Here is a 15,568-nt window from a genome sequence, read left to right as displayed (position 1 = left end):
AACCCGCAGCGGGAAGAATTAGAGCAGGAGTTGTGAACAAGCAAAGCAGAAGAGAAAATACTCCAAAACTGAAAACCAGCAAGCGTGGCTGAACTAATGCTACGCTGCCAAAAAATGTTTTGTCTTTTTCTAAAGGCAGCGCAGCGAAGACGCCAGGCAAGTCCGGAGGGATGTGGGCGCTTACAGGATCGCACTGCTGAGCAAAACAGCGTAGAGAGAAGACTGGCCTACGAGACACAGGGCCAGCTTGGTCCCACGTTTCTGTCGCGTCGCCTAGACGTCCGTGGAAAAGGCCATGGACTGACCGTGCAAGAACGCGCGCCCACCTACACTGGAGAACGTGATATTGTAATTTGCACTTCACTTACAACTGGACTGGCGCTAGAGGGTACAAAGATGAATGCGGTGCGTGCGGCCAAATATGTAAGAAAATGAATCGGCACCGGCTCGTGAGCAGAAGCCAGAACTAATTAAAGCATTCCGGGCCGGCCCAGGGGCTCGGTGGCAGCTCGGCTTAGGCTCATTTTTCGGGCACAGTCCACAGCCCCGGTCACTGCACAATGGCGACACCTAGTGGTCAGATTTAGGGCTCGTGATTGCAGGGTCCTGGAAGGAGCCCGGGGGGGGGGGGGGGGGGGGGCGGCCCCTCCCCCGGAAGGAGGTTGGGAGCGAACATAAAATAGGAACAGAAACCTCGAGCGGCTGCGCGTGAAGGTTCGCGATGCAGTAACCCAGCGATGGCCTCTTCCAAGTGAGCACGAAAGCCGAAAGAAGCAGGATAAAGCCTGCGTTACCCTGAAATACTATGAGGCTGATCGATAAGGCTAGCAGTGCCACCTCCATCTGCACTGCACGCAGCCTTCCAGAAATGAGGAAAACCCCATCCTGGTGCAGTCCGGTACCTGCAGCAGCCGACTGCAAATGGGAAAAGCAGGGACTACAGATACCACAATGCACCAGGACAGAAGTGCAAAAACCAGAACCGGCCAAACGCTGCCCTCCTTGGCCTGAGTCATTTGGCAGCTGTGGGTTCCTAAGGGCTGGTGGGCACTGCGGACCCTTGGGCCCAGCTCCCCCCAGCAGCCGTGCTGTGCTCTGCCACGCACGGGACCGGGGTTGGATTCACAAACCGGGCTTCTGCCGGGGATGACGCAGAGGCAGTGCCCGCAGCCGTTGAGAATGGAAGCACCGCCCGTCGCCCCACAGGAACCGCCAGGGTGCCGGCTGGAGGAGGAGGAGGCCAGGGACTCTGGGAGGCCGCTGGGGGGGGGGGGTCCAGCTTCGGAAATCCCCCCATCACAAATGGCGGCAGGCAGGGACTGGGCCGCAGGAAAGGGAACCGCACCCGGGTGACTTCTCTCTAAGAACTTCAGGGCCTTGAATTGCCGGGTGAGGTCATCGCAGGGCGTGGTAATGGTACCCGGAAGAAAAAGGCTATGCGCGTATGCGGGAGCCCGTGCTCGAAGAGGTTCTCTTGTTTGCAAGCACCTCGACTCTGGCCTCTTCTTCGGGCATGGGACAATCCCAAGGGACCTCATCAACAGATCCAGCGGCGGCAACGAGGCCCAGAGGAGCGACCGAGAAACGTCCACCTGGGCAGGGCTGCGGAAGCCTTTTCCACTTACATTCAGGCTCACACGGAACCTCTTGGCCCAAAGCATCACAGCCCCCAGATAGCAGGAGGCCTCGTGGGCAGGAAGGCGGTAGACGTTCTCCTCAGAGCCCAGGTCGTTTCTCTGACAGATCTCTGGGACACTTTGCAACATCATTTTGAAGCAGGACAGAGCAGTCTGAATTCGGTCAATGGAAGACGACCAGCGGGGGGGACGACTTCACTGCAGCTGTGAAGCGCCGGGCACAGCACTGCACGTTCGGGGCCACGTCTGAGGAGCCTTCAGTGGAGCAGCTGCTGGCAGGGCTCACAAGTGAAGAGCTGAGGGCAAACTTCCTCCCCCATTACGGGAGGCTCCTGTTTCAGTGAACCAAAGCACAAAAGGTAGCCACACAGGCAGGCCTTGTGAGCATATGCCCCGGCGAGATGGGGGTGTTGTGTGCCCCGAGACCAGATTGGGCCAGGCGGGCTGATGCTGGCACTTGTAAAGGCTTTCATGTGCCCGCAGAGCTCGGGAGCTCGTGTGCCACGGATGTCACAAAAGAGGCCACGTCAGCAAGGCTTGCACCCAACCCTTGCAAGAGGAGGACAGAAGGAGGCTCTGCTGACAGCAGCAACTAGGGTGGGCCTCAGACGCCCACCTCCCACCACCACGCCAACGACGTGGCCGACGCCAAGACTGTGCAAAGCACCTGCAGACACTGGAGCCTGAGGACTGGGGGAGGCAGTGCTGCAGATCGTGTAAATGGGCTCAGTGTTTGCATCTCACGGGACCCTGGAGTTGCAGTCACGGTTGTGGTGGTGGCCACCAGAAACAAACCTGCACTGGAGAACGTGTGGCACTGAAGGGTAAATGGATGTGTGAGGAGGCGTGAGCGACACTGCCTCTCTTTCTAGCAGATCTCGGACGTAGAGTTTCCTGAAACGGCTTCTCTCTGAAGGTGCCTTGAGCCACATTGATGTCGTTTTTAAACTATTTGATCAGAATGACGCGCTGAATGGAATAAACTTCCACTCGACTGGAATGGAAGGATGAACTTATGTGAAATGATTATTCTCTAAATGCTTTGACCCGGTGCTGTCCCACCTCCTATGTCTGCATGTTACCCGAGTTTGATCTTGTGTTTCGTGTTCCAGTTTACTCCCAGATTTCTTGGTGCGACCAGGGTTCCTGCAGTGGTTTCCCAGATGGAAAGAGAGGCTCTGCCAATCGTGTTTGCGGGTACCAGGGAACGCGCTGAACTACAGCAGCAGAAATTTGTACCATGGAGGGACTGTAAAAAGCAGTGATAACCCTGGACCTCCCCTGGCGGCGGCAGCAGCGAGGATTCAAAGATGAGGCACGCCCTGCGATACAGACCATGCAAGGAAAATGCCAGTACGATGCGTTTTCCCAGCCTCCCTTGCAGCCTCACCCCGGTCAGGAGAGAAGCAGAGCCGTGGTTTGCCTCTTGGAGCAGCGGGCAGTGCAGGCCGCAGGAGATGGCAGAACGCACATCTGGTGACGTCCATCCGGGCCAGGTCCGGCAGTGGGAATAGCAAGGCTGGCCCTTGGCCTTCTCTGGCCCCGGCAAACCGAACTGTTCTGTGTGGCTCCCAGGTCTCTTTACCGGAAACGTCTCTCGTCTCTCCAGGAGGGAGCACAGGGGAGCCGTGAAAACTAAACTCTTGGCCCACAGCTCCCTCTGGTGGCCGGGTACGGACTGGGAATCTGAGGCCGTGGTAGCAGGGTCTGAGGCTCGTCAGAGGGCTCAGGCCGCACCCCCAAGCAACCAATCTTTGAACTGGGCCCCCACAGCTGCCCCATGAAAAGGATCCGTACTGATTTTGGAGAAGGTAGAAGACGATTCCCAGTGGTGAGCGACGCATTCGCTGGTGCAGTCTCTGCGCACACTCCTGGTACTCGGGCCGTTAAAGGCCTGCGGGTACATGGGAAGCTCCAACGTTATTCTTTCTGGCGATGGCCCTCCTTTCCAGCCAATGATCTGGGCTTGACGTCACACCCCCCCCCCCCCCCCCCCCCCCCGGATCATAACGGCCTGGGAAAAGGCTGCGCAAACGGGGATGCACCCTGTTAAATTCCTTTCTTGTTTTTGTTCAAATACAGAAAGACGCCACACATTCGCCCGCTGACTGTCATCCTGCTGACTGTCATCCGCTGACTGTCACCCGCTGACTGTCCTCCTGCCGGCGCCCGATCTCACTGCTGTCGGGCTGCTCCTTTCTCCCTGGGGGATAATATTTAGGTGCAGCAGAGACGAAACCAGCCTGGGTGCGGTCAACGCTAGGAAGGGCCACATACAAGTTACACCGGGACTTGGGTAAAAGAGATAAGGGAAAGAAAGATGTCCATGGAGGCTGGGGAGGAAAGGACCTGGAGAATGCATCTGAAGTGTTGATACAGGAGCCCACTCAGCACCCTCTGCTCAGGCCCCAGGAACAGCTCTGAAGGGGACCAGGGCTCTGCAATTGTAAATGGCCAGAACACCAGGAGAAGACAACGACGGCCAAGTTCTTACCCGCATGTTGACTCTGAGACCGATTTGTCAGGGGGAGCCTTAAAAGTAGGTGGGGAGGAGCGATGAGATGTCTGGAAGTCCCAGAAAGCTGTTGTGGTGAGGTCCTGAGGAACGAAGCCTGCATGGGGACCCGAGAGCCCTCGCTGTTCTTATGAGGTTTGTTCAATTGATGCCGGCTCTGGGCACGAGACAATGCCAGGACACCTTACCTGAGGCCAGAGCACATCGGCACCCCCCCCCCCCCCCAGAAAGGAAAAAGCCCCGAGTGCGCTTGCTGGTCTGTCTCCCTCCGCATCCGAGGGGCATCCAGCGCACTGTGACCCTCGCCAGACACCGTAGCACAGAGACAGGAGCCAGGACACGGAAACCTGCAGATCACAGGACCTCAGTAATCTGCCTTCCAAAAATTAAACAAAAAAACCGCCAAAAGTCAGACAGCAAGGAGATGCCACTGCTTATATTTATTCCTTGTTTATCCATATGAACTGTGGCAGTTTCCTATTAACTTTATTTCCTCCCCATTTGGATGCCTGGAACGTTTTGCTTTCCAATACTCGAAGTTAAAGGGAAGATGAATCCATGCTGAGGCTGCGGCCTACACAGCAGCATTCCCCTGTGCTGCAGTAATGACACTAATTAGCAGATTAGGCTATAATGATGGGCTGACGTCCTCCTGATTACCATCCTGGGTATCTGCGCTGGTGATGCTTCCCATGGCCAAGGCTGGCGTTAACTCTTCCCCGTCCAATATTCCCTGGGCATGCACGATACAAGCTCCGCAAGCACTCGCAGGAACGGAAAAAAAAAAACAGATTCCAGGACGGGCTCCCCCATGGTCGGAAGACGTAGCTTCGATACCAGCCCAAGTCCAGACTGCATTCAAGCTTTCCAGCCACACGGCAATGACACAAAACCCTCAAAATGATTAGTCCGTTATTACCCAAGCCATTTGCATGCTCAGGTCCTCTTGCAATTTCTCACAATCCTCTAGGGATTTAACAACTTTGAATAGTTTCGCATCTGCAAATTTGACCACCTTATTTGTCGGTCCTATCTCTACGTCGTTTATAAATATATTAAAAAGTTTCGGTCCAAGAACAGATCCCTGGGGCACCATTCAGCCCTTCTCTCTGTTTCCTGTCTGCTAACCAGTTCTCATTCCACAACAGAACACTGCCTCCTATCCCATGACTTTCTAATTTTCCGAGTAGTAGTTTCCCCGCTCACTACTGGAACTCTTTTTAAAAACCTGCGTTACATTGCCCACCTTCCAATCTTTAAGTACCCTTAGCTGATTTTAATGATCATAATCTGTAAATTAATAGGTCTGCAATTTAATTTTTCAGCTCTTTCAGTGCCCTAGGATGTATACCATCTGGTCCAGGTGATTTGCTACTCTTTGGTTTGTCAATTTGCCCTATTACATCCTCCAGGTACACTGAGATTTGTTTCAGTTCCTCTGAATCACCTTTAAATGTCATTTCTGGCATGGGTATCTCCTTTATATCTTCCTCAGCAATGACCGAAGCAAAGAATGTTTATTTAGTCTCTTCTCTATGGCCTTTCCTCCCTTAGCACCCCTTAATCATTTAATGATCCAACTGACACCCTTGCAGGCTTTTTTGCTTCAAATATGCCTGAAAAAGTTTTTATTATGAATTTCTGCTTCCATAGCAAGCTTATTTTCAAATTCTGTCTTTGCCTTCCTTATCTAAATTGCCAATGCTTATGCTGTTTCTTGTTTTCTTCATTTGGATCCCTTTCCCATTTTTGTAAGATGTTATTTAGGCTAGAAAAGCCTCTGTCACTTCTCTTTAACCATGCCGGTAGTCGTTTGGCCTTCCTTCCACCTTTTTTAATGAGTGGAATACATCTGGTCTGGGCTTCCAAGATGTTATTTTTAAACAACATCCATGCCTGATGTAAACTCTTGACCTCTGCACCTGCTCCTTTCATTTATTTCCTAAACCATTTTTCTCATAATCTCCCCTGTGAAAGTTAAATGCAGTCACAGTGGATTTCCTTAATGTCCTCCCTCCAGTTATCAAGTCAAATTTGATCATGTTATGATCACTATTGCCAAGTGGCCCTAACAGCATTACCTCTTGCACCAAATCACGTGTCCTGCTAAGGATTAGGTCTAAAACACCCCCTCCCCTTGCCATCTGTTCTATGAAGAAGTCATTGCTTTCATCTAAAAATGTTACCTCCTTAGCATGACTCGATATGACATTTACCCAGTCAATACCAGGATCATGGAAATCACCATTACTGTGCTGCTGATATTCAGGCTGATACAGTACAGTGCGCTCTCCCGCGATTTTTACTGTACCGGCCCGTTTGTTAGCTTCTCTAATTTCTGTTAGCATTTCATAGTTTGTTCCTTCTGGCCAGGGGGACAGTAATACACAACAACTGTTATTCAATTCCCCTTCTCACATGGTACTTCTATCCATAAAGAGTCAACATTGCATTTTGCTTCCTGTAGAACTTTTTTCTTGTTTGACTCAATGCTCTCTTTTACATATAGTGCCACCTCTCCACCGATTTGATCCATCCTATCATTTCGATATTATTTGTACCCTGGTATCATAGCGTCCCACTGGTTATCCTCCTTCCACCAGTGATATCTACGTCTTCATCCGGTGCTATACATGCTAACTCTCCCATCTTATTTTTTTTAGACATCTAATACTTGCATACAGAGACAATTCAACCTATGTTTTTTGATGTGTTAACAACCTGACAATTTGAAATCTTTCTGCTCTGTCTGCTCTTTACACCTGGGCCACTTTTGCATTTATTGTAACCACTCTCTGTTGGGATGCCCTTAACTTCCCTGTTCTGTATATTTCACAGATACGTCATTCCGAACCATGCGCGGCTGAGCGACTGTCAGCGCTCCCCCACCATCTAGTTTTAAAGGTGCTCTAGATCATGGCGGAAAGCTAATAGTCGCTGGAAAACACGGTGAGGAGAAGAATGGTAGCAGAATTCAAAAGGGTATGGGATTAACACAGAGAATCCATAGTGGCTGAAAGAAGGAAATGAAGAGAACATAAGAACATAAGAAATTGCCATTCTGGGTCAGACCAAGGGTCCATCAAGCCCAGCATCCTGTTTCCAACAGAGGCCAATCCAGGCCACAAGAACCTGGCAATTACCCAAACACTAAGAAGATCCCATGCTACTGATGCAATTAATAGCAGCAGCTATTCCCTAAGTAAACTTAATTAATAGCCATTAATGCACTTTTCCTCCAAGAACTTATCCAAACCTTTTTTGAACCCAGCTACACTAACTGCACTAACCACATCCTCTGGCAACAAATTCCAGAGCTTTATTGTGCACTGAGTGAAAAAGAATTTTCTCTGATTAGTTTTAAATGTGTTACTTGCTAACTTCATGGAATGCCCCCTAGTCCTTCTATTATTCGAAAGTGTAAATAACTGATTCACATCTACTCGTTCAAGACCGCTCATGATTTTAAAGACCTCTATCATATCCCCCCCTCAGCCGTCTCTTCTCCAAGCTGAACAGTCCTAACCTCTTCAGCCTTTCCTCATAGGGGAGCTGTTCCATCCCCTTTATCATTTTGGTAGCCCTTCTCTGTACCTTCTCCATCGCAATTATATCTTTTTTGAGATGTGGCGACCAGAATTGTACACAGTATTCAAGGTACGAAACCTTGAGGGTTTCAGAAGTTTGCCGAGGGGATAAGGTAGGCACGATCCCCGTTCAAAAACTGATTAAACCTAGAGAGATAACATTGGAAACGGTTTGGAGTGCCTTAGTAATATTGGAGAAATCAATTGCAACTTTAACACAGGCATTGGTAAATAATCAAGACGCCATAAAAAAGATAGAACCATGTGTAATTCAACATGAAGTTAAAATAAAAGAAATAAATGAAAAAATTTCTGTTCTTCAAGAAACTCAGACAAATCTGATTAAATCTGATTCAATAACTACTCGCAAGATTGAAAACATGGAAAATACCCAAAGATACTTAACTCTAAGAGTTCTAAATTTTCCTCAAATAAGATTGATCTCCTTGAGGGATCAATTTAAAAAGTATCTTATAGAGAACTTACTAATGCCGGCTGAAACTGTTCCCCCTATTGCAAATATTTTCTATGTTGGTAATAAGAATTTAAATAATCCAATCTTGAATGATGGTGATAATCTAACAGCTTTCCTCGAAACATCTTCGGAGGAACAGGTCGAGTTCCGTGGAACTGTCTCTGTAACATTTGTCTTTCCAACAGACAGAGAAATGGTGCTAAAGCTATTTCTGAGAAACAGGGAGAAAGAGTTCTACGGACAAAAGACTTGGATTTTCCCGGACATTACTAAGGCAACGCAAATTAGGAGAAAAAAAATGTTGGATATGCGCCAGGAAGCAAGATTGTTGGGGGCTAGAGTTGCGATTAGATACCCATGTAAATGTATTCTAATATTGAATGATATTCGCTATGTTTTCTTCGAACCAGAGCCAATGCGTGTGTTTCTTGATAGTCATAAGATGGAGGGAATGCCACCTGAAAACATCTCGAGCATGAATAATAACATAAATCCTCCTTAATTACTTACAATTAAATATTCCTTGTTACGTTCCTAAAATTTATCTTGGATCCCCCTGTATACCGCTTAATATTCAGATATGATAGAGAAGTTAAGATAGGTACAAATGATGTTTAATTTGTTTCCTAAAAAATTTTTCTTATAAGTTTTATGATTGTCCTAAGAGAATGAATAATCTTAATGTAAATTGATTTCTGTATATCATATGAAAAATTAATAAACAAAGAATTCAAAAAAAAAAAAAAGAATTGTACACAGTATTCAAGGTGCGGTCTCACCATGGAGTGATATAGAGGCATTATGACATTTTCCGTTCTATTAACCATTCCCTTCCTAATAATTCCTAACATTCTGTTTGCTTTTTTGACTGCTGCAGCACACTGAGCCGACGATTTTAAAGTATTATCCACTATGATGCCTAGATCTTTTTCCTGGGTGGTAGCTCCTAATATGGAACCTAACATCATGTAACTACAGCAAGGGTTATTTTTCCCTATGTGCAACACCTTGCACATGTCCACATTAAATTTCATCTACCATTTGGATGCCCAATCTTCCAGTCTTGCAAGGTCTGGCTGTAATGTATCACAAGCCGCTTGTGATTTAACTATTTATTTATTTATTTAAAATCTTTTCTATACCGTTGCTAAGTTAAATACCGTCGCAACGGTTTACATGTAGGCACAATTTAATGAGGGTAAAAGTGTACTATAGTACATTCTAACAGGTGCCGTTAAAGGTTCGGTTACAATATATCATTAGACATAGACATTTTGTGAAGTAGTTCATGACCAGTTGTACCAAGGCACTTACACGGGTGGTTTTATCACACATGGTATTATAGTTATGGTTTATTGTGGTGTGGAGTTCATAGATTAATCTATTGTAAAGTTCTACTTACTGTGAGTCTGTGCCTTTCTGTTTTTTCCTGAATAATTTCTCTCTATTCTTTCGTCTCTTTGTAAAATGCTTGTTTAAAAAGCCATGTTTTTAGGTTTTTCTTGAATGCCTTGAGATCACTTTGTAGCCTGATCTCTGGAGGCATTGTGTTCCAGATTATGGGTCCTGCTAGTGATAGGGCTCTCTCTCTCACTTGGGTCAGTCTTGCTGTTTTAACTGTTGGGATGGTTAGGAGGGCTTTATTTGCTGAGCGGAGGTTCCTGTGTGGAGTGTGTACCCATAATGCTGTGTTCAACCAGTCTGATTTCTCATCATAAATTAGTTTGTGAATGATACAGAGGGTTTTGTATTTAATTCTGTGTTCAATTGGTAGCCAATGTAACTCTACTACTCTGAATAATTTTGTATCATCCGCAAATTTGATTACCTCACTTGTCGTATTCCTTTCCAGATCATTTATAAATATATTGAAAAGCACCAATCCAAGTACAGATCCCTGGGGCACTCCACTGTTTACCCTTTTCCACTGAGAAAATTGACCATTTAATCCTACTCTCTGTTTCCTATCTTTTAACCAGCTTGTAATCCACGAAAGGACATCGCCTCCTATCCCATGACTTTTTTGTTTACGTAGAAGCCTCTCATGAGGGACTTTGTCAAAAGCCTTCTGAAAATCCAAATACACTACATCTACCGGTTCACCTTTATCCACAGGTTTATTAACCCCTTCAAAAAAATGAAGCAGATTTGTTAGGCAAGACTTCCCTTGGGTAAATCCATGTTGACTGTGTCCCATTAAATCATGTCTTTCTATATGCTCTACAATTTTGATCTTGAGAATAGTTTCCACTAATTTTCCCGGCACTGAAGACAGAGACGACAGGCGGTAATTTTGGTGTAATGGGTGTGCCCTGCACAGAGTGGCAGTTACAACCCTAAACGGAAGGCAGAGGGGGGAAACCCATTAGTATAGGGGTGGCCCAAAGCTTATTAGGTAGAAAAATAACCAGCTGGAAACATGGTGTCGTCTGAGAAAGTCCCAACGTCTTCAAAGGCTGTCATCATGGGCGCCGAATAAAGGACACCTGCCATCCCCAGAGGCTGGCATCACGGGGCGCCGAGTAAAGGACACCTGCCATCCCCAGAGGCTGGCATCACGGGCGCCGAGTAAAGGACACCTGCCATCCCCAGAGGCTGGCATCACGGGCGCCGAGTAAAGGACACCTGCCATCCCCAGAGGCTGTCATCACGGGCGCCGAGTAAAGGACACCTGCCATCCTGCATCCGATGTTTTGTTTTGCTCGTCCACCTTTCCAATTTTATCTCATGTTGGTTTCCATTTTTCAGGTCTGCTGAATCCCTGTCCTAAAGAGCTCACAATCTAAGTGGGTACCTACGGCAATGGAGCCTAAGTGACTTGCCCAGGGTCACTAGGAATGTTACTGGGAGTAATGGGATTCAAACCCTGGTTTGCTTGGTTCCCAGCCCATTGCTCTAACCACTCGGCCACTCCTGTAATGTACCACAGCAACCGAATATGCCGTCCATGTCAATATTCTGAGCAATTCCAGGATTTTATACCACGCGCACAACTGAGCGGGATTGGAGAGAGACATTATATGGGCTCATGATGTCATCGATTTACAGGTGATGTCACCGATAGTAAAAGTCCAGGTCTTTGTCTCATTCGCACGCGCGTTGCTTGCTAAGAAGGGTAGATAAGAGTTACATAAACGTGCACTGCTGAAGCCAAGTTCTCAGAGTCTGTAAGGCACCACATTATCCCTGCTTTCTTTTCCTCAGTGCTTTGAAAGGTCTCTTCTCATCAAACTCACATCCACAAAAAAAGAAAATGCTCGCAACAGATAATTAAACGTTAATAAACTCAGTTACTAATTCAACTACAGCACAGATAAAAGTGAGGAGGCAAGCACAAAAGATAATTTGTGAAGCAGAGGTCAGACGTGCAGGAATAGTGAACTACAGGGCACGAGTGCCCTCCCCCCCCAGCGCTGGGGACTTACCTAAGGCAGGAGGGGCCTCTGGGCACGGCGGCAAGGGCTTCTCGGAGACCGGCTGGCTGGCCTCAGGCCTGGTGCTGGCGGGCACTGCCTCCCCAGCGCCGCCGGCAGGCGTGACGAAGCTGGGAGCGGTCCCGTTGGGCCGGGAGAGGTTGTAGTAAGGGTGAGCGCGGGAGAAGTTCTTGGCGTTGAAGCGGCTGAAGAAATCCAGGTGCTGGGCGTAGACGTCGAAGTAGAGGATCATCATAATGAGGAAATGCAACAGGCAGAGCAGGAGAACGGCCTTACAGATCCTCTCCAGGGTCACTCCCAGCAGGAGCCTGCTCATCTTCTGCGCACAGGCAGGCAGTCATATGGGCAGCAACCGTCAGCAGCAGCGCAGCACCTGTGCCAAGAGAGAAAACAGAGAAGGCAAGCCATGAGCTTAGGAAAGGAGGCGGAGGAAGGGCCCTCAGAGAGAGGGAGCGCGGGCGTCACCGGGGGCCGCACGACCCAGGCTGCTGGCCCAGCCCTGCAGAGGTTTTAACCTCAAGCTTGCCAGAAGGACCTGTGGCCTGGGCAGTAATGCAAGAGCCAATCTGGCCCGTTCCAGGTACGTGCTAGAAGCGATGCGGGAGGGAGGCTGGCAGGACGACATCTGCAGTAAAACCGCTCAGCCAGGCCAGGTAGGGTTTATGGCCTCATATCTTTGGGAAGTGCAGAAACAAAAAACCTGACATACCGTGTCCTACGGCGCACGAGAAGAACAAGCCACGCCAGCTGGCGATTTACCTCCACAGAACGGCGTTCTCCCCATCAGCATCACTTAAGCAGAGAGCGCCGAGGCGGGCTTGCGATAACTCTGGAGCTCAGCCACGCACACTGTGATTACTCTCATGCAAACATAACAGCCGTCAGCCCAGAGCAGCCCGAAATTAAACGGCATCGTTTTCAGGAGAATATCCCCACGTTAGGACTCTACCCTTTGCAAAGCCCGGGATTGCTCCTTCACTACGTTTGCCCTAACATGGGATCCCGACCAGTCCCCTCTCTTTGGAAGTCCATAATCAGATGCATTTAGCCAATAAATGGACGGATAACCTTTGACCTAGATATTCAAATGCTACTTATCCGGACAAATCTGGCTTATGCAGCTAAATAATTAGCCATGTAGTTAGTGAGCGTGCACAGGGCGTTACTGGGCGGCACTACTTATCCAATTAACCTAGCTGGATAAGTAGCGATATTTAGCCTTATCCTGTTAACTTAACCGGATAAGTTAGACGTGGCCCATAGCAGCTCTAAAGTCAGCTGGATCATTTTTATCAGGGATATTCAGAGGGACATCTATCTCACTAAACATCCAGGGCAAGTTATCTGGCTAACTCGCCGGCTTACTGAATATTACCCCCTAAGGGGTGAAGTCTGTTGTAGAAAGTTCCTGCACACTCTAGCCCAAACATTCAAAGCGGACTTATGCACATAAATCTGCTTTGAAACTTCATATGCACGTGTGGACCATACACTCACATTTACATTCACTCCTGCGTAGGTAGAAATTGCACAAGTAGATTTGCACGCATACAGGTGAATTTTCAAAGGAGTTATTCATGTAAATGTAACAGACTATCATAGCAATTTTCAAAAGCCATTTTTGCACATAAAGTGAACTTATGTGTGTAAATCCTATGGACAATTCAATGCATATATTGCAGCAATTTTCAAAACCCACTTACACAGGTAAAGTGCATTTACATGTGTAAACGCTTTTGAAAATGAGGCCTATTTCTTTTTATTTTCATTTAGTTTTATTTGTCACAAAAAAACACAGCATACAATAGCAACATGAACATGCAATTAATAAACCCCTGCCCGTCCTTATCCCCCCATCTTATAGGGTACAAACTCCATCTTAAACAGAGGGAAGTCCATATTCAAAAGCCATCTGGATGGGTAACGTAATAGTTATCCGTCTTAATGTTTCACCAGCCTTTATCTGGCTAATACGTTAGGGAGCTAGAATTTAGCCGGGGCGGTCCAGGGGCGTAACTGGGAGGCGTTGAGTTAGCGGGCTAAGTCTGGTCAAGTCAACGAGCTGTCCTATAGTTAGCCGGAACCGGTTATATCCAGAGGTGCAGCTTCACTGCTGAATATGCTTCCAGATAAGTTTAGCAGGCTAACGTTGCTCTCTGGACTGTGTGGGAATACAGACCACAGAAAGACTAACTTAAGGGAACTTCCATCTATTACTCCCGTCTTTCAGAAGCTCCACTCCAGATCTGCAGGAACCTCCTACCTGGCACTGGCGGCTTTAAACGCCATACAAAGTCATTCCAGCATCTCTGCTTTCCAGTAGTTAACATCAGGCACCACTGCATCTCAGCAGATAGCAATAAGACTTCTTTCTGCTACCAGGCAGGGGACTCGCCCTTTCCAAGAAGAATACCAAGGACATGGACTGAGATGACCCTATCACTAATGATCCAAATATTTTCCCTAGACCTATAAACTATCCCACAATGCCCCATTGTTGCATTGCTTCCTTGGCATTTACGGCTGCTTGGCAATCTTTCAAAGCAGCTCTTAATGCTCTATAAGGGGAGAAGAGCATCTCGCGTATGATTTTAAATTGTAACTCCCTCGACAGAACCCATCCAATACATTTCCTTAAGCATTATAACACTTAGTAACAGGTCTTCTTCTGTAATTTCCCCAGAGAGCTCATGTTTCCAGGATGCTCTCAGACAGCGTAGCACTACATGTGAAGAAACAGAGTGAAGAGATTTATACAGTGAAGACAAAGAGTATTTACCCAATTTAAAAATGCTGAAATCCACCCAAGCTAATACTTTCTGACTTCAGCTCTAACTTGGCAGAAATAAAACTGTTTATTTGAAGATAGAACATACGCTCCTGTGTCTTGAATCCAAGTTTCTCAATCTTGCAGTCAAACGAGTAAGCCATTTTATTTCTAAGGTCAGGCTCAATGGCCCAACCTTGCCCATCTACGGAAGGGAGGATAAACGTTGGCTGGGGGAGATAACGGAGTCCTTAGTAGCAGAAAACTGAAGGGCCTACCCCAGGAAGCCTTAGCAACTTCCCAACAGCCTTCCAAGCCACCAGAATAAAGTCCAAAAGAGGCTTGGGTACATCTTTTGCAGAAGATACCGCAAACCTAGTGGCTGCGTAATTCTAAGTGCCAACGGAGCATCCAACAAATAGGGGAATCCCACCAAGAACGTAATAAAAAGCTAAATTCTACAGATAGACATTAGGGAAGCTTAACCCTCCTTCTCCTTTAGGGTCCATTAATTTCATGTTGCTCAAAATTTGCCGATTTTCCCCTCCATATAAAATTAGAGGATCTCCCATTAATTAACTGAAGGACTTTTTTTGATCCACCAGTTTGGCAGCATTTGCAAAACACATAATCACTGAAGGGACTAAGCTAATCTTTATCAGAGCAGTCCTACCAGACCATGACACCAGTAACTGTATCCAGCTTTGCAGTGTACTTTATCTTTAAATTCTCTAATCACAGGGGAGATGTTCAAGTTATACCAATGGGACGGATCCCTGCGGATTTTCACTCCCAGGTACTTGATATAGGCTACTGCCCGTTTCAACAAAGACAGCCAAAGCCTGGAAACCCCTTCATCTCGAGCAAACGGAGAACCAAGGGCATAGATGTGAAGCATCTGGAGCCAATAGACGATCATTGTCCGTAAACAAAGCTTTTAGCCTCACTGCCACAGTCTCGCTACACGATGTGAACAAGGGGGCTCCATGGTTACAATGAAAAGGAGCGCAGACCATGAGCACCCCCCTGTCTGGTCCCTCAGTGAAATGAGAACGGGTCACATAGCATGCCGTTAGCCCAGATCCTTGCAGCCAGACCAGAATACAGAACTCTGATAAACCTGGAAATGAAACCACAAAAACCAGATCTATTC

General features: G+C 47.4%; 1 protein-coding gene across 13 annotated transcripts in view; it reads right to left on the bottom strand.

Annotated features, from left to right (window-relative positions):
• The window catches only part of B4GALT2 (beta-1,4-galactosyltransferase 2), a 121,677-nt gene that overhangs the window by 61,996 nt on the left and 44,113 nt on the right, over nt 1-15,568 (bottom strand). For 12 of the 13 annotated variants that reach the window (XR_003858927.1, XR_003858926.1, XR_003858931.1 and 9 more), the window contains exon 1: nt 11,640-11,964. Coding sequence is in view for 1 of the 13 variants with exons in the window: in XM_029618108.1 (XP_029473968.1) it covers nt 11,640-11,964 (325 nt within the window). In the remaining 12 variants the exon portion in view is untranslated. Of the gene's footprint in view, nt 1-11,639; nt 12,022-15,568 lie in introns of those variants that run through there. The other variant, XM_029618108.1, reaches the window with a different exon arrangement.

Source organism: Rhinatrema bivittatum, chromosome 10 (assembly GCF_901001135.1).
Source record: "Rhinatrema bivittatum chromosome 10, aRhiBiv1.1, whole genome shotgun sequence".
NCBI classification, from domain to species: domain Eukaryota; kingdom Metazoa; phylum Chordata; class Amphibia; order Gymnophiona; family Rhinatrematidae; genus Rhinatrema; species Rhinatrema bivittatum.
Note: the sequence above shows the minus strand (reverse complement) of the source record. Positions and strands in the feature narration are given on the sequence as shown.